This window comes from Semicossyphus pulcher, unplaced genomic scaffold (genome assembly GCF_022749685.1).
Source record: "Semicossyphus pulcher isolate SPU_LCO1_2020_fin unplaced genomic scaffold, fSemPul1.0.p SCAF_3, whole genome shotgun sequence".
In the NCBI taxonomy this organism is placed as follows: domain Eukaryota; kingdom Metazoa; phylum Chordata; class Actinopteri; order Labriformes; family Labridae; genus Semicossyphus; species Semicossyphus pulcher.
In genome coordinates this window covers 9,171,005-9,192,369 of record NW_027211704.1, presented here as the reverse complement: position 1 = coordinate 9,192,369, position 21,365 = coordinate 9,171,005, and the positions used below count along the sequence as shown (strand labels likewise).

The following is a 21,365-nucleotide window of genomic DNA, read 5'->3' as shown; positions in this document are numbered from 1 at the left end:
CCGGAACATGGATTTCAATAAACACTTTATTTATGCTCATTGTTGACATATTCAACAAAACAGTGCAAATAGAGATACAGAAAAGCTCGCACAGCGTTTGGTCTCTTATTTTTGTAGCCACCAGGAGACACTTTCACACCAGCTCATCAAAGCGTCAAAGGCTGAAGCTACGCAGAAGCAGGGAATTCTACTTATGTCACAGTTTTTATAGAAGAGTACAAACTTTATGCACTTTAAAAATAAGTCACAGGGTTGTGTTTTATGTTAAGAACATGTTGGAGAGATGAGATATGTGTTGACCTGAGTGTTTTTCTGCTCCCTACACGAGCTGAAAGAAGCATGTAAAGAGGCCTAATGGATTTATTTAATTGTAGCAGTTGATGGTCTGTGCACCAGCTTTATCTGCATTCTTCTGTCATGTAAACCTTTAATTCAACATGATTTCCCGCTAACAGTTCTGCAGGTTAATATTGGTTTATCACATATTTTACAAAAGATGCATAAAACAGGTTTCCTACACATTTTCCTTTTTACATTTCCAGACCTTTCCAGACTCAAATAACAAGAATTTCCAGGAAGTGGATTTATACAATCATACTTTACACATAAAGGTTCATTAGCTCATTTTTTAAAATGTGAATAAATGGTTTAAAATCCAACTGTTAACACGTTTGTAACATTCTGGCGTTATGTTTGCGTTGGTGAAGCTTTCAATTTGGCCGTCCAGTCCACACTTTTACACAGGAAACCTTAAGTGGACATACATCCACACATTATATTTACTTTCCCGTGATAACGAGTAACTAAACACAAGCTAGCTACAAACCTAATTGCATATTGTGCATTAGCAAGTTAGGAAAGTTACATTTTGAACAGTGGAGAGAAAAACGTGGTCACATTTATAAACAGGATCACCATTTTTTTTCATACCTTTATTTTGAAAATCCCTGAGAGTATAAAAAAAACTCTGAACTAGACCAAAAGTATAACACACCAAAGACTTAATGAAATGTTAGATCCTGGAAAGGGTGATATCTGAAGCCAGCAAAGATTTCTTCAAGCATGTTTAGCTGTGAAAGTTTTAAATGCATGTGTCTGAGATCGTTTTGAATCTGACACTTTGATTCTGAGTTAACCAACGTGACTCTTACTCAGCGATACCGTGCATTTACTTCTTGACGGTGACGGTGCAGCTGGCTTTGATGTCTCTGAAGACGGAGCTGTCGAAGTCTACCATGGCAGTCTTCTGTCCGACCTTGTAGGGATGGAAAGGTAACTTGACGCGAAATTGTGTGGATGGTAGCATGTCTCCAAGCCTGAGGGTAACACAGAGCAAAGTGGGTAAAACAGGTGCTGTCTAGATTATGGACACACTTTAAATTGGTCTGTCTTGTGCTGTAAAATGTCACAGGGCAGTTTACATTTTGAAAGAGTTTTATATGGATTGCAGCACAGACTTTTATTTTGAAGGAGTCGGATAAGCATTTTAAGTTTCTGTGTTCTTTTAAGTTTTGTTGACATGTTGTGACTATGTTTTCATACAATGTTGTAGATAAGTTTATGGTGAAAAGGTTAGACACCTACCTTCACTTCCTACCTTCACTTCTGTTTGCTTTACAGGGGAAATGAGGAAGTAAAGCTAATATTCTTAAGGAAAGGAAAGTAATCGTACAAAAATAGTTTTCAGTTCTTTTGCCAAGAGGTTGAACAAGCATGCACACGCACACACACACACACACTCACTTGAATTCATGCTCGTCTCTCCAGAGGCCGCTTCCAGAGACGGTCAGAGAGCAGTCTTTCAGGGTCTCATTCACAGGGTTCCTGAAAAGAACCTCGGCTTCTGTAGGAATGTTCAGTCGGACGTCACCGCTTATCTGAAACAAACAAAATTTAGCAGATTGTTTAAATACACTCTATAAATTCTGTTTTTAACTGCTTACAGTTTATACTTTTTTTTCTACCCAGATTCTATAGTTTCATCTTTGTTGTGTTTTGCTTTCTTTTTAACCGGAACCTGGGTATGTAATTTTGTTCTCTTTCATGCACTCAGATGTTGAATGACGATAAACTTCCTTGAATCCTTGAATCAGGACAGTTGTGAGGTAACACAATGGTGACTGAGCCAACGGCCCACTGATGAAAGCCTTTGCATTAGCAGTGTTATGGACTGGTTGCCTGTGTTTCCCATCACCCAGCAGTGGTTGGTCTGCCAGAGGGTAGGCGGAGCTAACGCAATGTTAAGCGGCATTTTTTTCCAGTCTCTGTTTGTTCAGCTATAGTAGATTACTGTTTACTTGCAAAACTTGCAAAGAAAAGAAGAATGACTACAGATACAACTTCAAAAATAAGTGAAAATCCAAAGAAAAATAAATAAATTTGAAGCTCAGATGAAGGCAAACAGTCTAAAAAGGAAAGCGACAGTCAGCCAAGAGGGCAACAACCAGAGCCAACCGTGCATGTCACACATGCAACACTGTCTGGATATCTGGGAAGTGTGCTCCCGCAATTACCGTTTATCGCCATAAGGTGCCGCCAAAGAGAACGAAACTGAGATCTTCGAGATTACCACTTTAACATGCTTATGAAAAGTTATTTCTTCTTATGCCAGGACTATCAACAGAAGAATATTGCTAACAACCTGTTTGTGAACTCTTAAAGAAAACTATAATATATACAATTGTGTGCAAAGACACATATTTCTCATTTTTTCAAGTTGAAGTATATTTCAAGCCTGCAACACTTTAGTGACTTTTGTGACAGCACGATTGCATTACGTGTTGGTGGCACGAATGATGTTCGTAGTAGCCTTTGAAGCTTTCTGTCCCAATTATCTTTTGCCTTAATAAGGGAAAATGCTGCTTGTGTCCAGAAACTAAAAGTAGATGCTGAAGAATTTAAAGCCAAAGTATGATCTTTTCCTATGCAAAGTACTTTTGGTGGCTTATTAAAAAAACTGTTTAAGAAAAAGTTTCATTATGCTTTGGCAATAAAACTATTTGGCTAGGTTTATATAAGAAGATAAGTGTTTCGGTTAAAACATAATGCAACAAGACAAAAAAAGGAATATATTATGTCAGTATAATAATTCAACTTTGACCTTTGGTCTCGCAGGAGCTGGACTCCTTGGTGTCCTCGGTGCTATTTCTGGGTTTTTTTGACTCACCACCCACCGCCAAGCCAGTAAACTTTCTGGCTCATTCTATGTCGCCTGACTTTCTCAAGACCTCTGTGTTGCGGGTACGATATACACGTTCAATTGAAACATGGTAGTTTGAAAATGAAACTACATGAAATACTTCTTGCGACTGAACTTCACCGAGCTCTGGCTGCTGAAGGGCAGACATTTCTGGCAGGTAAATTCTTCTTAATTTGTGTGTGTGAATAAACTCGCGTTGGCACACAGATTTGTTTCCTGCAGGACTGAACACATTTCTCTTTCACAATAAAATATCAGTGGCCAAAAATATTCATCAATGATGACAGCTTGTAGCTTGCAGGCAAAACAGACACTGATATCAATCAAAGAAGCAATCACAAAACCACCTTAAAAATGTTCTAATTATACACAGGATTGTTTGGAGATGCTCTTTTTGCACGCAGCGGTGGGAAAGTGGATATACTGTGAAACCAACGCGGGTGCCGGCTTGTTTCTTCCAACTAGCCATGGTTCAATGTGTGACAATGTTGCTTTGTCCACACTAAAATATCTCAATAACTTGATGTAATTGCCATATAAGTTTGTAGAGACTTTCCCGGTTCCCAGAGATTATAAGCTACTGATGTCATGACTTTAGCACCACCAGCAGGTTGACATTTTTGGCTTTCAGTGAATTAACTTGACAAATATTGGATGAACTGCCATGAAACTTCATACACATTTTACCACAGCTTTGGTGATCCTTGACCAAAGATATGAAAGACATAGTAACAACACTCTTTAACCTAAGGGGATGAATATTTAGAATATTAAAGAAGTGAGTTTGGTGAAGTATAGACGACACATGGGGCAAAAAAGGTTGTACAAGTCGCGGTGATTGGCTAAGGTCACCAAAATGTGCAGGGATTGGTTAAATTTGTGTGAATTTGCGTGATCCTTATTTCCTCAAGACTGTAAAGAAAAAAACAGCTTTAATGTAGTGCCACCAGCAGGTCCAAGGTCCCCCTTACACTAGGAAATACAATAGTTTTGCAACCAAACCAACCATCCAGGGGTGTGTAGACCCATGAAATGATCCCTGCCTTGTTGGGCGCCTTTGATTTTCTTGTAGAACCATATATAGGTGGTTATTCTTTAACAGGGTTCATTTACTTCCGCCCTAATTACATTTACAGACCTTGCTTTCTCTATGACTTTCGGAATAAAAGGAGAGGAAGGCTGAAGCTAGAGTGCAAAAAATCTTTGCAAGCAATTACATCTGTAAATACAGCCAGACATACAGATTTAGCCTGTAAACGTGTGTAAAAAGTCCGACTTTATGCTTTTGTAGGTCTGTGTACAAGCAGAGACAAACTTTCAAAAGGTTTGTTTTAGAGATAGACCGATATATGATATGGTTTTTTCAGGGCCATTACCGATTCCGATTATTAGTAGTCAAGGAGGCCGATAACCGATATTTGAAGCCGATATTCATTTGCAGTAAAAGTGAAAATATTGGCGTCAAAATTTTGAATAATACAAACTCCAACACTTAACTTTGTTAAATGGCCTTTAAGCATATGCATCAGAGCCAAAATAACCCAGTTTTAAATTGATCTCTTATCGGCCCTCGGATTAAAAAAAAAAAAATTTGAAAGAAACAAAAAAAAGAAAAAAAAAGGCCGATGCTGATATGCGTCAAAATGCCGATAATCGGTCTATCCCTAGTTTGTTTTGTAGTAAAAATGACACTTTTGAACTATTATTTAGCAACACAGAGTAAGGGCCCGATCAGACAGAAGGCGTTTTAGCAGCTGGGGGCGCAGGGAGCTGCTCTGTTTTACAGCCTGCAAAATGCGTTCTTTCTGAGTAGTATAAGACGCACGTTTGATACTTTTAGTATTTTATTGTGTTACGGTATTTTACCCAGACTGTGGTACTATCTGGTTGTCAAGTGGAGACTTAAAAAGGCTTCCTACTGCACCTGTGGCTAGCAGGATGTCTAAGTCGACATGTTGAAAACAGATGGTTGGCTATATTTGTGTATTTTCAATGTGTTTCAAATGAAAATAAATTGAAATATTGTACACACCCAAAAAAATAAAAAAGTTTTTACCTTACACTTCAACATGATAATGAGAAGACATAGCAACAGCTGTCAATTTCTGTGCAAGACACTTGAACAAAGCTGGATAACGGGAATTTAGAGACAGAGAGACAGATGTTATTTTACTTACAGTGATTGTGATTGGCGGGTCAAGCAGCACAACATCGTCCTCAGCCAGGTATGGGTGATCTGAGTTTTCTATGTCCTTAACCACTGCTGAAACCCTCATGCTGTCAAAGTCCAACATGGGTTCACGATAGACTGAGAACGGGACCAGGATCGGGATGGACAGCTCTTCAAGAATCAGAGAGATTTAAATCCAGTTAACCAAAATTTAACCACAAAACATTCAGTACCATTGAAGATATCCGTCTCTCCACAGAGGAAGCCTCACCTTTCTCAGGCAGCAGTGTTTCCTTCTTCTTCTCAGTCTTGATGGTCTCACCGAGTTTTCCGTTGTACTTCATGGCCTGAACGCAGATGCTGATGGACAGCGGCCTGTCAGCAGTGCTCTCACTGCTCAGCACCAGGTTCAGGCTCACATCCTGACCGTTCTCAGGCTTGGACACCTGACACAGGGAGGGAAAAAGGCACAGAAGGATTTTATATAAGTAACACATCCTATAAGGAATTATTCTTTGAAACCGCAGCTTGTGAGAGACATCTGTACAAGTAAAGTAGTAAAGAGTTGGTGGACAATGTTGGTAATGGCAATCTGCTTCGTCTACGTTAGTCCTGAGCAGTGACAGGGGCAAAAATGGGAAATGGGCTCCAACAAGGACACTTGTTCAAATCAAAAGAGGTGAAAGGTTGCATTTTAAGTCTTGAAAATCAGTCGTATAAAATTATTAAAGATTATCACTTATTTTACCTTAACATCATTAAACAGAGAGAAAGGTGATCTGATAACACACAACATTTAATAAAACAGTGCGGTAACCCTGGAGGTTCAACAAGTTTGAACAGGTACCTGTCAATGTGCAATCATATCTAATCCAAAATTACAACGCTTGTGGTCAGTTCCGAAGAAGTTCTATTTAATAACAAATTACAAAATCAAACTTAACTCGTTAAGACCGTGAGATAGTAGATCTGTTTACACCAGTGCCAGAATTCTGCCACACCACCAAGCACAAGCATTCCTTGTTAGGGTGTGTCACCACAAACAGAGTTGCAGAGTGTAACATTTAGTTCTTAAATAGATCTCATGACCGAGATCCCAACCTGCAAGGTTTTATATATTCTTTGTCAGGTGTGCTTTGAAGCCAAGGTTTTAGCCAGTGGCAAACTCGGGGCCTGAGACATGAATCCAAAGTGGAAGTGGCAAAAACTGCAGTTCCTCTCTTGTCCACTTGAGGCTGTCTCCAGCGGTGAGTCAGTCCCCATAGAGCCCCGTGTTAAAATGTCCAACTTTACAGCAGAAATAAACATGTTTACAGCCTGGTACAAAACACAGTTTGGGTCTACATAGCTCGTAAATTAAACTGCACAGGGGGTGAATATATACGACTGATATATTATAATTATTAACTATATGTAGGCTGAAAGTGATGCATAATTAGGAGCGTGGCCTCTTTAAGGTGACAGGTGTGAGCTGCTAGCTGTCTGTTAGGTGTCACCTCAGCTAATTCAGTCACTGAACTTAACCTGTCAATGGGTTTTTGTGCCTTTTGGGAAGTTGTTTAAGAGAATATCAAACAAAATGACACATCCCATAATGTGGTCCCACGGTTACATGGGAGTCATAATTGTTGTTGGCTTTTTCCTGAAGAGAACCCGTCAGGCCTTGGTGATTATTATTTTAAGTTACTCGGGGTCTCCATGGAGATGCTACGTTTTACAAGCGCTCTTGTTTAGTCAGATAAATAAACCGCTCCTGTCAGGTGGTACCACTCACAGGATCTGGTTTTGTTGGAACACAATGGTTGACCAGCTTATTCACCAACTTAGCTGCAGGCAGATATTGTTTAGCTTCGATAATTTAGCGTTTGCTAACCCCTCACTCCTCGCCCAAATCTGGTCACTTCTGGCTCAAGAAAACCAACATGGTGGCAAAATGCTGTCTCAGTGGTTCAATCAAGTATTCATACAGTCCTATCACATTCATACAGGGTGAGTGCTAGTATACAGTGGTTTCATTTAAATTCAGATTATCACACTGGTATCAGATCTGTCTCAGCATATTTGTAAATTCAGGTATTGAAACATCCTGAGATAAGAAACAAAACCTTCGTTTAATAGCTTTAATGAGAAATTTTACGGACTGTATTTTCTTTGACCTACCTCTTCAAATCGCATGGTCACTTTTGGCGGTGGAGGGAGGGTTTCTGCATCCGTCTCTTCTGTGGTCCCGTTCGGCAGCTCAACCGAAGCCTCGTTCAAAGAACTTGGCTCACTTTCTGTCTCAATGATGGTCAAATTCCCGGCCGCGGTCTCTTCCAGAAGATGTGCTTCAAACACTTTGTTCTGCTTCATCAGGTGGTTGTAGTGTGTGATGCAGGCTCTCATGAAGACAAACCTCTCTTTCTTTGTTCCTGTAGGGGAAATAATTTAGTTGTTTTTTCAAACCTACTGTTGTACAACAACAAGCTGAAGTTTGTGTTATCTGTTTGTCTGTTGAACCCACCTTCTTTGTATTTGTACTCGTCGGTGAGGTCCTCCCTTTCATCGCTGCCGACTGCCTTTGTAGAGATACACTGACCCACTTTTTTGGGATCAGCCTCTATCTTCTCGAGTGAACCGTCAGCTCTGACCTGATAGGACACACAAACACAGACAATAGAAACAACAAGAAGCAATTCATTAAAAAAATCAAAATCATACCATCAGCCCTCTAGTTTGTCAAAGTTACCTTCAGCTGCTGCTCACCGTCTAATTTTCTTCTATTTCTGATTGTTTCTCTTTTTATTTATCTACTATTTTAACTAAAGGGCGTGGTGTTTAACAAATGTGTTTATGATGTTAAGAGCTCAAGCTCTGCTCACTGACCAGCCAGTCGACACAGTCAGCGTTGACCTCAGCATAGACGAACGGGACGTCATATTTAAGGTCAGTGTCTCCCTTCAGGATGGCTTCTTTCGCAGCTGGACCGCAGCAGTAAATACCTACATGAGGGAAAGAGACACCTGAATGAATGAAATTAAACAACAAACTGCTGAAATGAAAACATGAGGGCTAAACAACACATCCAGTCTCATACATCAAGTAAATCTGCAGTGAGACAATTTGTTCTTTCTGCTGGTTTCTGGTTTGACCAATTCTGATGCAACTCCAGGAAGAAATATGAACCAGAAATGAAAAGTCAGGAGGCGGTTCACATGTCCTGACTCCACCTCAAAGTAATTATTTCATTGCATAACTACCATTCATACTTTTAAGGGAGGTGATTGGTTTATATTAGTATTTAGGTTACAGGTTATAATAATCATCAACAAAGAATTCGGAAAGTAAAAGTGTATTTTTTCTTTTCCTAAATTTTGCATTAGAATTATTTAGTAACACTTTAAAAAAAATGTCAGAGATGAAGAGGTCAGCATGGACAAGTATGGCAGGAAACAAGGTCATCAGAGCGAGCAGAAGAATGTGTCCCAGTTGAGTCTGTACCATCGCTCGTCTCCTGTGGTGTTGGATCCAGAACTTGCCAGCCGTCATATCTGCTGTCCTCTGACAGGTCCGGCCGCCTCATCCACCCCTCCGTCCACACGTGGAAGTTCCTGAAACACAACAGCAGAATATTCTGTGCTCATTTTTTAAGACACTATAAAACAGTCGCATAGTTAAAAATCAGTTATCTAGCTAAACATTTGTTAACGGGGGGAGTTTGGGGTTAGCAAAGGCTATGTTATCGGCTAACTTTAGCGCTAGCTTAGTTAAAAAGGTGCGTCTATAATTCACAGTAACTTGGATTTGGATGCTTATTTGGCTAAACAGGCTTTTAACATGATGAACTTAAGGAAATACACAGCCTATTACGCTGAGTGACTTTTAGTAAAACTGAACTAGACTTTTATTGGGTCACTATGGTAACGGGTTGTCAATCGCCCTGAAGCATAACCTGCTTCATCGTCTATCTTACTCCAAATAGGAGCATCATTTTAAAAGGAAAACATGCTGTATTGAAGTAGAATTGAAACTAGAGATTGAGATCATAAACTCATTAGTAAACTGAGGTGAAAGGAGACTCATTTACTCATAGACTTCTATGCTATCAGATTTCCTTTTTGCCCCCTGCTGGCAATTAGAAAGAATGCAGGTTTAGGACACTTCCACCTTGGATTCACTTTTGAAACAAAGAGGCTTCTTCCTGTTCTTATCTACAGTCCATGGTTCACACAAAACTTGTAGTTTTTTTCCACCTGATAACTGCAAACTCCAAATGTAATTAAAAAATAAAATATATACATGTATATATATATGTTAAATACATTTGTTTTCTTTGTTTTTCAGTTTATTTTTTTGGCTTTTGCTAAGATAATGCCAATATTGTAGGAAAAAAAGCAATTTCGCTCTGTGCCTTTGGAGGACGCTGTGGGGCGCAATGCACACTGGGTGTTGTAGGAATGTAGAATGGGCGAAACCACAAGCTGTTTTTACAACTTTCTCCACAGCTATGGCGCCAATTTCAAATATAATTGCTTCTATTGATTACAGAGAACACCAGCTTTGACTAACAGCCGCTTTTTCCGAGGGCGTATTGTTCCTTTTATACCACATGTCAGAGTGCTGTAAAAGTTTGTGAAGCCGCACAGTGCAAGACATTAAGAAACCAATTGTCATATTAAAAAACTTGAAATATTACACTCTATAAAACATTTACTTTCTGCACATAACCCTCGAAAATAGCTTTCAAAGCACCGTTAAAACTCTCCTCCACATTGGACAGCAAGGACAGAAAAAAAACTGTTCTCTCACCAAATACTGTCCATGGCGAATTCCATATCTAATCCATCTTCAGAGTGGAATCTGTCGATGGTCAGATTTTCATCAGTATCATGGGCTGATGAGAAGTTGGTGACTGTACGGCAGGGGATTCCCAGCAGCCGCATCACTGTGAATCAAACACAAAGATTTGAGTAAATCAGATAACAATTTAGAAGTATTATGGAGTCGGGACGACGAGGCCATTCTTCTTCTTTCACAAAACCAAGGCACCATGGTTATTGCAGATATTCTAGTTTTTGTTATATTTGTTGAGTCTTCCACAAGCTAAAGCTAACGAGCTATGAGCACAAGAATGGCAGAGAAAGATAACAGGACACTTTTAAGGCATGATTTGGATTTTTGGATTGGGAATGTATGAGGAACTTATCGATAGTGAGTGTATTACATGCAGTACATGACGAATGATCTGGATTTGGAAATCTGGGATCAGCTACTCTTGTCCTGGTTTTTCAAAGTAAAACTGGATTAGATCAACCTGATGAGAATAATCCGGATCCGGAAGTTAAAGTTTGGAAAGTTTAGTTTGTGATGACTTACAGAGTAAAGTAAAGAAAGAATATTTATCTTTACAGATTTTATTCCAGGTGTGAGCACCTGCAGAGTCAGACGTTACCTGAACACATCACTCCAGCATACACCCAGCACTGTCCGTACTTGACTGGGTGATATTCGTTTTTTTGCCACTGGTTAAGGATGGGAAAGCTGCCGGTCCAGTGACTGGGGGCTTTCCCGCCATCATATGGAGCTCCCCACTGTCCCTCCACGACACCGTGGTCATCATTACTGTTGACCTGGAAGAAATCAGGCAGACAAGGAGATCAGAATCAGAATAGGGTTTATTGCAAGTAGGGTTACATGCACAAAGACTTTGTGCACTTTGAATTTGCCAACATCGGCCCAGAAATGGTTTGACTCTGCTGTAAAAGCCTGAGGCATGAAAACACACAGAGTGCATCCTACCATGGCGCTGACCACGCGGCTGACGTAGATGGGGTTACAGCGAGCAGAAACATCGTCAGCGGGGTCTTTCTCGTGTTTGTGGTTGAGGTCCAACAATTTCATGCAGATGGACACCATGGACTCGTCAAACTGAACAGGAGACAGGGATTTCATTTATTTATGTCAGTACTGTTTAATTTAACTGCAGGTTGGAATATCAACTTTAAAAGAGACATCATCTGCTCCTGGCAGTGTGTGTATAACTTTATTTACTGGGCAATTATAAGTTAAAACTCTTATGAAGCAAATAATGGCCATGAAGATTTGAACTTTGAATTAAATCTTTTTTAACCAACTGAATTAAAGCACTACTTAATACTAAATGTGTATTGTAACATTAATTTCCCCTGATCGAGGACCAGTACAAAGTATCTGATCTTGTCTTGTCTCAGGGTTTAAGTAATTTAAGTATTTCCAATCTGTATACAGGTTTTTAACAAATTTAGAAGTAAAACATGTTCTAAAACAGTTTATTAAAACTGATTGAGATCTCAATGAGAAAATACATTTGGGTGGCCAGATATGTATGGTCAAATTCATTCACTAAAAATGAATTGCGGTCGCTAATAGCACCACAAATTGCGCATCATTTATCCCCACTATCTGCTCCGTCTCAAGGTCCGATTCACAAAGCAGGTTGCACTGATGATATTCAAGCTCTTTAACAGTTTATAAGTCCAGACTCGGCAGGTATTTACTAGTTTAACTGTCTGTAACGCAGCTTCATTTTTTAAAGGAGCGCACAACAGCAGCTCGTCCGTAATGATCCCCGTCAGGTGTAACAGCTCCAGACATGTGGACAATGTGCCCGTGTGCCGGGGTTGAGCCTCGCACAGCCCTGGACTGATTGGTTTCTCAATTATAATAATAATGACAATATATTAACAGAATGTATTTAGAGACATTTTAATGTTTTTGGTCACATAAAAGGTAGAACTGTCATCATGATCAGTGTAAACTCAGAACGTGACAGCCCTTATAATACTGCGCTGCAGGTACCACCAGCTCTCTGCAGACGGTAATATTTTCACTCTAACTGCGCTGTGCTGTTTGCCACGAGGCTCATTTACATAGAAAAAGGCCAATTTTACTCCGAATGTCTGCATAATGTTTTTTTTTTAAATCCGTGCAAACAACACCGGAGCACAGAGACGCTGTGCTATGCTTTGGGGTGCATTCAGCCCTCTGCGTGTGCTTAAAGAATAAGTCTTTTTGTGTCATTTGCAGGTTTAGCGGGTGCAAAAGACGCACAATCCTGAATTTTTAGAAATCTGATTTTTGTAAAAACTTTAAATTGACTACTGAGAATTTAAAAAAGGGAATTTGGATCGCGTTCAAATCAATTTCAAAGCTTTGCTCAAGCCTGCTTTTTATTGTTTGTATAATTATTTCTTCATAACCAGTTTTTGCTTTCATAAAATCCTTTCACTGGACAGTCAAACTGTCAGTGCATTGAGATGGGGAGCCCAGTTTATTAGTGTGTGTGTGTGTGTGTGTGCGTGTGTGTGTGTGTGTGTGTGTGTGTGTGTGTAAAAGTGTAAAAGAGACAGGAAGTACCTGTCCATAGTCCCAGTCTCCAGGGAAGATGAAGTCCACAGATCCTATGAATATTTGTCCGTGTTCATTCATCACGTACTCCTGTCTCTTCTTCTCATCATCCAGAAACACCCAGTCCTCTGCAGACAGACAGAGAGTTATTGAAGACAGAGAGACAGACAGGCAGAGAGATAGACAGGCAGACATAAAGAGGGGCAGACGGAGAACCAGGCAGGTAACAGGCAGACAGACAGACGGACGGAAAGACAGACGTACAAGCAAAGACATAGATTGACAGATAAAAAGAGAGACAGACACATGGAAAGTCAGATGGAGAGACAGAACGAGGGACAAACACACAGTGAGACAGAGTACAGATAGGCAGACAGACAGGTACACAACAGGTAGACAGACATAATGACAGACAGATGGATAGGATAGACAGACAGACAGAAGGACAGACAGAAAGATGGATGCACACACAAACTGACAAACAGACAGGTAGGTTAGATAGTTGAGACAGATGGACAGACAGACAGGTAGGTTAGATAGACAGACAGACGTACCTGCACACCAGGGGTTGAAGAGCACCGTCGGCTCTGCCAGTAACATTTTCTCATCCTTGTAATTGGCAACCATTTTATACAGTCCTATGGGGGCGTCGGCCGGGGGGGTGAAGGTCAGGATCAGGTTGCCTGTTTGTGTGGAGGACTTCACATCAAGCTCAACCTTCCACACCGCCTTCGCCTCTGGTGATTGCGCCACGAGATCTGGGACCATGAGTAAGCACAACGTCCCCTGCCTTTGTGTGGCAAACTCTCCTCCTGTGGAGACACTCACAGTCCATCAATTCATCCATTTATCAGTTTCCAATGATTCATTAGTTTCCACTGACTTACTGAAAGACACTTTGAGGAGTCAGCTGCTCAATTTTGAGAAAGCTTTTTTTTTAAAAGCCTGGCAACTCAAAATATATCAAAGTAACCATTCATTGCAGATGCACTTTTGCATCTTGCTAACTAAGCTTGAGGTAGCATTAGCCGCTAAATTAGCATTTGCTAGCCCCTTCACTCCTCTCTAGCTCCACCCTTGTTTCCAAATATGATCAATTGTGGCTCCAAATAAAAAGATGGCGGCCATAACGCTAAACTTGTGGGTTGAAAACAGCTGTCCAAAAACCAAGGGGTGACGTCACGGTGGCTATGATTACTTTCCTATATACAGTCTATGGACTCAAGTGTATTGTTTATTGTAATTTCAGATAAAATTGTAGTTTGTGAATAAAACTAAAAAATAGAAAACAAATGTTCATCTGAGTATTTTCTAACGTGCAGATTTTATATTTTCTGTTTAATCACACGTACTTCTGCCCACCATCTCGTATTCTTTACATTTGGATGTTTGCTTCTGACAACTTTTATGTAAAATATTAATTCGTGCCGAAGAACAATTCCTGATTCAACAGTCAGTAGAGGGAGCCTGTTGTTGAACTGTATTCACTATTAATAGTGACAGCGGACTTTGTAAGTTTCAGTAAAATGTCAAAAAACAACAAATATTTAGTGCCTGCTTGTTGGCTTTATTTGTCAGCACTGATCACCATTTTTTTCCAAAAATGATTGAAGCAAATAGTAAAATGAAACACCGACCTGTGGCTATATTTATGAAGAGCGGGGTGGTCTCGTTGAAACCTTCGGTCAGATTGAGGGTCAGGGTGAAGGGCTGACCTCGCCTCACAATCAGCTGATCCACGCGGATTACGTGGGTGCGGTGAGCAGTGTTGTTGGTTTCACACTGAAGGTCCACTCCTTCAAACACTGTAATTAAAGACAGAAGCAATTAAGACACATGTGGTCACTAAAAAAGATTAAGAGGTATTTTAATAATGTTTTTACTAATTTATTTGAAGGGATTAAACCATCAACTTTTTAGAAACAGCAAATCAACAAGTAGTAAAAGGAGTCCAAAGCGATCAAATATGGTTTATGTAATGTTTATGGTTGCACATAACAGTCATGAAAAATAATTCTGTTTGTCACACTTTAAATTTAGAAAAAAGGAAGATAAGTCTAAACTTACAGCTTTATGGTCTGCAGTATTTTGTGCTTTATTTTTTAGCTTGTGCTGTGTTATATGCTATGTTTGAAGTATATGTGTAGCCTAGTTTTTGGCTTGCGTACTGAAGTGAACTCTAGTTTCGTTGTGTCATATCTTGTTGCAGAGCTGAGGGTGGGGATGGATCTGGCTCGAACTCCGAAAACTGGCTCAGCAGTCCTGGTGGAATCTAGATCAGGGTGTGGTGCTGGAGGTTAAATATGTAAACACACTCAGCGACGTGTGAAATGTCACTGATGAAGAGTTACAGTATGTGGTTCAGTATTGTGATGTGGAAAGGGCAAGACACAACATGACAGGATCCAAACAGAAGACATATTGGCGTCTGGAACAGGTTGGTAACTCGCCTCAGAATGCAGGCACATCACGCAAACACAGACCTGACTGTGACAATAATTTGCACAATAAAGCTGCGAGAGGCAAATCAATCCGTCTCATGCAAACACAAGCTGTGTGCACGATAAAGGAATGAATGAAAGACGAATTTTCTAAATCTGCCCTTATCTAAATTTTTATACTAACAGATTAAATGACTGTAACATAAAAGGTCCTGTTTGTCATTAGGAACCTGCAGAGAAAAATCACTTTTTTAAACTGACTTTTTAGTTGCTTTTATCTCTATGGAGTATTTTAGCCTTTTCTCTGTTTCTTTTTTGATGTTTTTGTTCCCTTTCAGCGAGGATAACTGTGTTGTACGGTCAAATGTTCAAAGACACAACTACTAACTACTAGACTAATCAAACAAAACAACAACACCCCTGCATCTAGAGTGCCTAACAAATGAAATCCTAACGAGTGTATGTGATATGTAAACTAAACTAAACTAAACTAATCCCTGGCCCAATCCAGGTACAGCAGGACAAGTGCCTCAACACAACACTAGTTCAGGCAGAACATACACAGTTTTCAAAAGTACAAACGAACGAGAGGCACGGAGGAGAGCCGACTCAATCAAAATCAATGACTGTACATATAGATGGACAACGCGTCTCCATCTGCTCCCATTGTATGTAATTGATGCCAAAATAGCCCCTGTGATAGGCGCTGCCATCTTGGGGCCAGAGTCTGCGCAGTAGAGATCGGCGAGTGAAGCGGTGGTAGCCACTTCCGCTAACCCAAACACACACTTAACTTACCGAAAAAACAGCAAGGATCCCGCACGCCGGCGTGTTTAACAGCAGAATAGCTTCTCTGTGTTGGTCTGAGGTTAACGTTCACAGGTGTGGAAACTTCAATGACTGTAGTGATTGTTTTTGTTAAGTTTCCACTCGCGGATCGTCCTCTACTCTGCTCACCCGGAACTGATTGGCTGCAGGAGCCAATTTTGTCAACAGAGCTGTCAATCATCCTTTTGACAGCATAAAATAACTAATTAAAAATAAACTTGTCAGAAAAATGAACACTTGGACGTAAATCAGCATAATAATAACTAGCTATAATGACATAAACTATGTTATCTGGCATGTATTTTGATTTTATAGTTTGACTCATGTCCCACCTGTTATCATGGAGGAGGCGGGCTTTATGACCTATACTGCAGCCAGTCAGCGGGGGGCGCCCGAAATGTTTTGGCTTCACTTTCATGAAGCTGTCATGTCGTTCATCTCTTTATACAGTCTATGATCAAAATGCTGTGCACAGAATGAAGAGCTGGCCATTCTTTTAAAGGGGAGGTCGGCTGCTGCTCTCCTCTGATTGGCCGTCTCTCCTTTCTCCTCCAGCCGTAAGCACAGGTGAAGGAGATTTCCAACCTTAAAGTCGAGGTGAATGAAAAATGTCATTTTAATCCTTTTAGATCACATCCCCGGTAATATTGTGCATCTATTTGACAATATAGGCCAAAAAGGTTCTTCGTATTCTTATATCAAAATCCGATCATTTTTTCTTCTGGTAAAACTAAATTTCACGTGTGCTTATGTAAGTTAGCACCAAAAAATTTCAACCAATCAATCTGCAACATTTAGCCGCAAAGCACCAAGAACGCTCGGTCAGTTAGCTAGCTACTGCGCTCTGGAGAACGTCTGTCTACGCCCACTTCTCAACGATCAAATCAAATCCCTCTAATGATATGTCCCGCCTCCGTCCTGTTTCACTCGGAAATACGTCACGATACGGAAGCTCGATACTCTCGAAATGTCTGTCAGCTGGACTTTAAAGACTCACGACTCCCCAGACATAAACACACTCCAACACAATTAGCTACACACACACACGGGGAGGTGACAGCGGCCCTAACTGGGCAGTCTGAGAATTTCTCCATTTTCTTAGACCCCTCCAAATGTTCCTTAAATCAGCATCTCTCTCTTCATGTCACGGCCAGCCCAATCCAGATCTGAACCCCATTAAAAACCTCCAGAATGTGATCAAGAGGAAGATGGGCCATCACAAGCCATCGAACAAAGCAGAGCTGCTCCAGGAGAGGCCTAACGTCACCCAACAGCACCGTGACAGACTGGTGGAGAGCATGCAGAGATGCATGAGAGAATTAAAAACCAGGTTATTCCTCCAAATACTGATCTCTGACCTCTTCCTGAGTTAAAACATTAGTATTCTGTTGTTTAAACATGAACTTGTTTTCTTCGCATTAGGCACTAATCTGGATTATGACATAAGAATGTAATATGTTGATATACTAATGCATTTAAACCCAGGGTTAAAGAGACAGCTGTAACTCTGTATAACTTTATTAGTGTGGGGTTTAATGCAACTGCAGCCTTGTGTCTTAAGAGTTACATAAGGATTCATGATCTGTTCTCTCCCTCACCCCAGGCCAAATGTGCAGTGTGTTCAAATATTTTCAAATAATATCAAGCACCCTGATGTGACCTGTTGGTTTACAGTGAAATGACTCGCTATACTCGATTAAACACCTCAGAGTGTTAGCGTGTTATAGAAAAGCTCTGACCCGCTGTGAGACAGCATTTTGCAGAGACAGACAAAGATGCAACACTCAGGATTCTCATGATCATAGAAACAGCCTGACATTTAAAGAGGTGTTTTCCATGCCAGTGCACATGTGTCCTAAGTGGATCAACTCAGAATTAAAAAATATAGCTGCAATGTGTTTTTGCAAACAGAAAAACATATATAAATCTCCCTATTGTGGTGAAAAGAGGGTTTCGATTACAAATTCTGATGGTAGATTGAGCTCAGTTACATCCGGGAGAATTTCGCTTTAAAAGACGACGTTTTGAATTTTCATTTTGTCTTTGGTCTTTTCAGTAAACAAGCTTTGATAAAGCTTCAGTAAACGGACATCAACTCCCCTGCTCTGCTTCCCTGTCACTGTTTACATAGCATCCTTTACATAGCTGTTTTCAGAAAGCTTTACCACGCTACTACGCTGTGCAAGCTCAGCACCAAATGTCAGGCAGAGCAACTTGCTGGTGGACTTTTGGAATTCAGCAGCTCCATACCCAGATATTTCCCTCAGAGTGGGAGGTGTCTATATGCATCTTCCTTGCATTCTCAACATTTCTCATATTATTTATAAATTGAGACCTTCCCCAACTTCCTCCATTGCCTCTAACAGCCTGTGGGCTGATTTTTTTGTAAAGCACTCGGGGGTTTTTCCGCGCACCGGCACTGACAACAACACCAACACAAAGTACACACAAGAATAAAAAACAAAAATACGTTTTATCTCTAAGCAAAATACTATCCGAGTGTGTATGTCAGTTTTGTCAGTCTAGCTTGACAAATAACTTCACCAGCTAACATGATACTAACTTGGGTAACCGTGTTGATTTTGGACAACATGATGCCAACATGATGCAATGAACACGTCTCGTCAGTGAAAAGTAAACAGAGCGTGCGTTCATGCGTGCAAGTGTCCACGCGAGCGATCACAAGAAGGTTGACTGCAGTTACCGCTACGGCTGACCGCGTCGCTAGGAATAAGGATTTTCTGAAAGTTACATATAGCGCCTTTAAGTGGTGTTTCTGAGACATAATAAATAAATAAATATCCTGCCTTGTTTAACAGTCACAGGTATCGCTCACTTTAAATTATTGCCCTGGAAAATGTCAACAAAGGCAGCGTGCAGTTAACCACTTGGTCTGACACCTATACCCCCGCCAGCGGTTTCAGGCATTAAAAATAACTATATAGAAATAATCGATCTTGTCGCTGATGGTCCGGTTTGCTTTTTTAGGTCATATAGAGATATCACAATTAAATTCAGTCTGTTTCATAACCATCGAAAAACTCCTCACAGGAGCTTTAAACTGTATTTGTATTTGCAGTTATCAAGTTGTTTAAATACTTTTCTGACATTTTTATCTAATACTAAAACTAAAAACAATTTTGGACCATTAAGGAAAATTATTTTTTAAAATTATTTTATTGTATTTTATTACTATCTTTTATACAGTAACTGAATTCCATATACACCCCTCCAAAACTCAGACTGAGGAACAATCACCAGGGTCATAATTAGGCAAATGAGCCAGTGGGCTCTTCTTGCAATTAACTCATTTTATTTTGTCAGAATTTTGCATAACAAGTACATTGTTTATTTGATATTTAGTAGTTTGAAAAAGTGTCATAGCAGCTTTAATTAATAAAACTAAAGTTCTGACTCAAAAAAGATGAAGTTCAACCTCTCGCAGTGTGAAATTGCTGCTTTGGAGTCGTTCCATCCACAGCGTTCAAACATGTTTTCATTGCATGCAAACAGGTTTGGGCAACCCCGAACAGAAGGGCATATGAGGATAGAGTCACTTCAAACACATTGTAAAGAAAAGCTGTTGTACTTACAGGATTTTTTCTCCTTTGTCATCTTGGCTGGACTTTTCTGTCTTCACAGGTCAGCAGACGTTAACACAGAACAATGCTCTCTAACAAAGTGTCAGCAGCACGGTGACAAGTCAGAGCTGAGTGACTTTTAAACACCTGCCTGCAGTTAGCCCAGCCCCATCTCACATCAGCCTCAAACATGTCTTACAACCTGTCCTGTTAACTATTTCATGGTAGCTTAGAAGCTGAATGTGATGTAACAAGTGGAATAAAAATACTTAAGGTTGAACTGTTTTTATAAGCCTATTACAGATGTCTTTGACCAGTATCTCCGTTTTATTAATGCATTTTATTATACTGTCTGCTGTTTTCTACTTGGTACACTCGGCGGTAAACATCTGATGCAGGCGTGGTATGTTCAGGTAATCCCTCTGCTCTAATTATGGAGCTGCTTATGTAACTGGATGTTTAAAATTAGGGATAGCCGGTATGAACTAAGGGGAACAGGTATCAGGCAAGGACAAATTTAAAGCTGAATTGTGTATCTGTCAAAGGGGTAAACCTGTGGAACAGCTCCGATATAGAATTAAAAATGTGTTCTTCACTCAGTACACTTAAAAACAAATATAAAACTAATATATGATTGTTTTTGTCTTGTTTTTGCTTATTACTTGTTCAGTATGCACTCTTTTGGAACTTCAGTTTTCTTTTCTCTTTTGTAAGAAATGTTATGAACTGTTTTTTTCTGTTTCGGCACGACATAACGAAAGTTAAGTAATTGAATGGTTGCCAAACAGAATGTATTGTGTAAAAAGGGTAAGCAAAATAAGCCCTAGACCCAAGAGGTAAGTGAACTTAACTGCCTCTTTTTGGATGAGGGAACTTGGACCCTGTACAGATGTGACAGGGAGTGACTGACGTTACGAAACATCAAAAACACAACAGGATGAAGGAGGTGTGATGAACAACCAAGGGCTCAATGCTCTGGAGACAGTGGAGATGGTTGTGGTTTTTAGGAAGAGAGCAGCCTCATCCGCCCCCATCACCATCAGTGACTCCACTGTGGAGTCTTCCCGCTTCCTGGGGACCATCATCAGCCAGGACCTCCAGTGGGAGCTGAAAATCAGCTCCCTCCATCACCGTCTGTTACGCTGCAGCCACTGCCAAGGACAAGTGCAGGCTGCAGCGTATCATCCGCTCTGCAGAGAGGGGGATTGGCTGTTATCTGGCATCTCTCGAGGACCTGTGCACCTCCAGGACCCTGAGGCGTGCAGGTAAGATTGTGGCCGACCCCTGTCATCCCAGACACAGTCTCTTTGAGACTCAGGCAAGAGGCTGCGCTCCATCAGGACCCAAAACCTCCCGACACAGGAACAGTTTCTTCCCCTCTGCCAGCCTCATCAACAAGGCTCCGACCCCACCCCACTTGACATGGACTGTCATCCAGCCCCTGAGTCACTTAACATTTCAAGTGTTAAGACTCTAATTCAGAACTTTGATATTGTCGGTACACTGCACTATTTTTAATTTTATACTGTAAGCTTGTTGCACTCTTCATATAATACACATCTGTACAGTTTTTAATTACACCTGTTTAACTTATTTTGTATTATACATATTGCTTTCTATATTTTTAATCTTATTGCCTTTTTTTAAATCTTGTTCTGTTTAAGTGTTTCACTTATTTTTATTCTAGTTCTGTGTTCTATGTTTGTGTAAACCTACCTGGCAATAAACCCCGATTCTGATGCAAAATCCATGTGGACAAAAAAACCTAACTTTGTCTCTAA

At 40.3% G+C, this 21,365-nt stretch overlaps 1 protein-coding gene across 1 annotated transcript; it reads right to left on the bottom strand.

Moving 5' to 3' along the window:
* Positions 1 to 8: 8 nt before the first annotated feature.
* Positions 9 to 19,685, bottom strand: LOC138606501 (protein-glutamine gamma-glutamyltransferase 6-like). The gene is made up of 15 exons (XM_069678969.1): positions 19,597 to 19,685; positions 14,372 to 14,539; positions 13,289 to 13,546; positions 12,744 to 12,862; positions 11,148 to 11,276; positions 10,801 to 10,978; positions 10,158 to 10,293; positions 8,850 to 8,959; positions 8,235 to 8,350; positions 7,873 to 7,999; positions 7,530 to 7,780; positions 5,641 to 5,815; positions 5,377 to 5,540; positions 1,744 to 1,877; positions 9 to 1,316 (listed from the first exon to the last, which is right to left on the bottom strand). The coding sequence occupies exons 1-15, from the start codon at positions 19,616 to 19,618 to the stop codon at positions 1,169 to 1,171; spliced, it is 2,235 nt and encodes a 744-aa protein (XP_069535070.1). The 5' UTR covers positions 19,619 to 19,685; the 3' UTR covers positions 9 to 1,168.
* Between the last annotated feature and the right edge of the window lie 1,680 nt (positions 19,686 to 21,365).

Bases quoted from the DNA above. Each gene is read 5' to 3' on its own strand.
- LOC138606501 (XM_069678969.1), bottom strand. From the start codon at position 19,618: ATGACAAAGGAGAAAAAATCCT. The intron at 14,540-19,596 runs GTAAGTACAACA...CTTTAATTACAG, and splicing joins GACAAAGGAGAAAAAATCCT to TGTTTGAAGGAGTGGACCTT. The intron at 1,878-5,376 runs GTAAGTAAAATA...TGTTTGTTTCAG, and splicing joins ACCCGCCAATCACAATCACT to ATAAGCGGTGACGTCCGACT.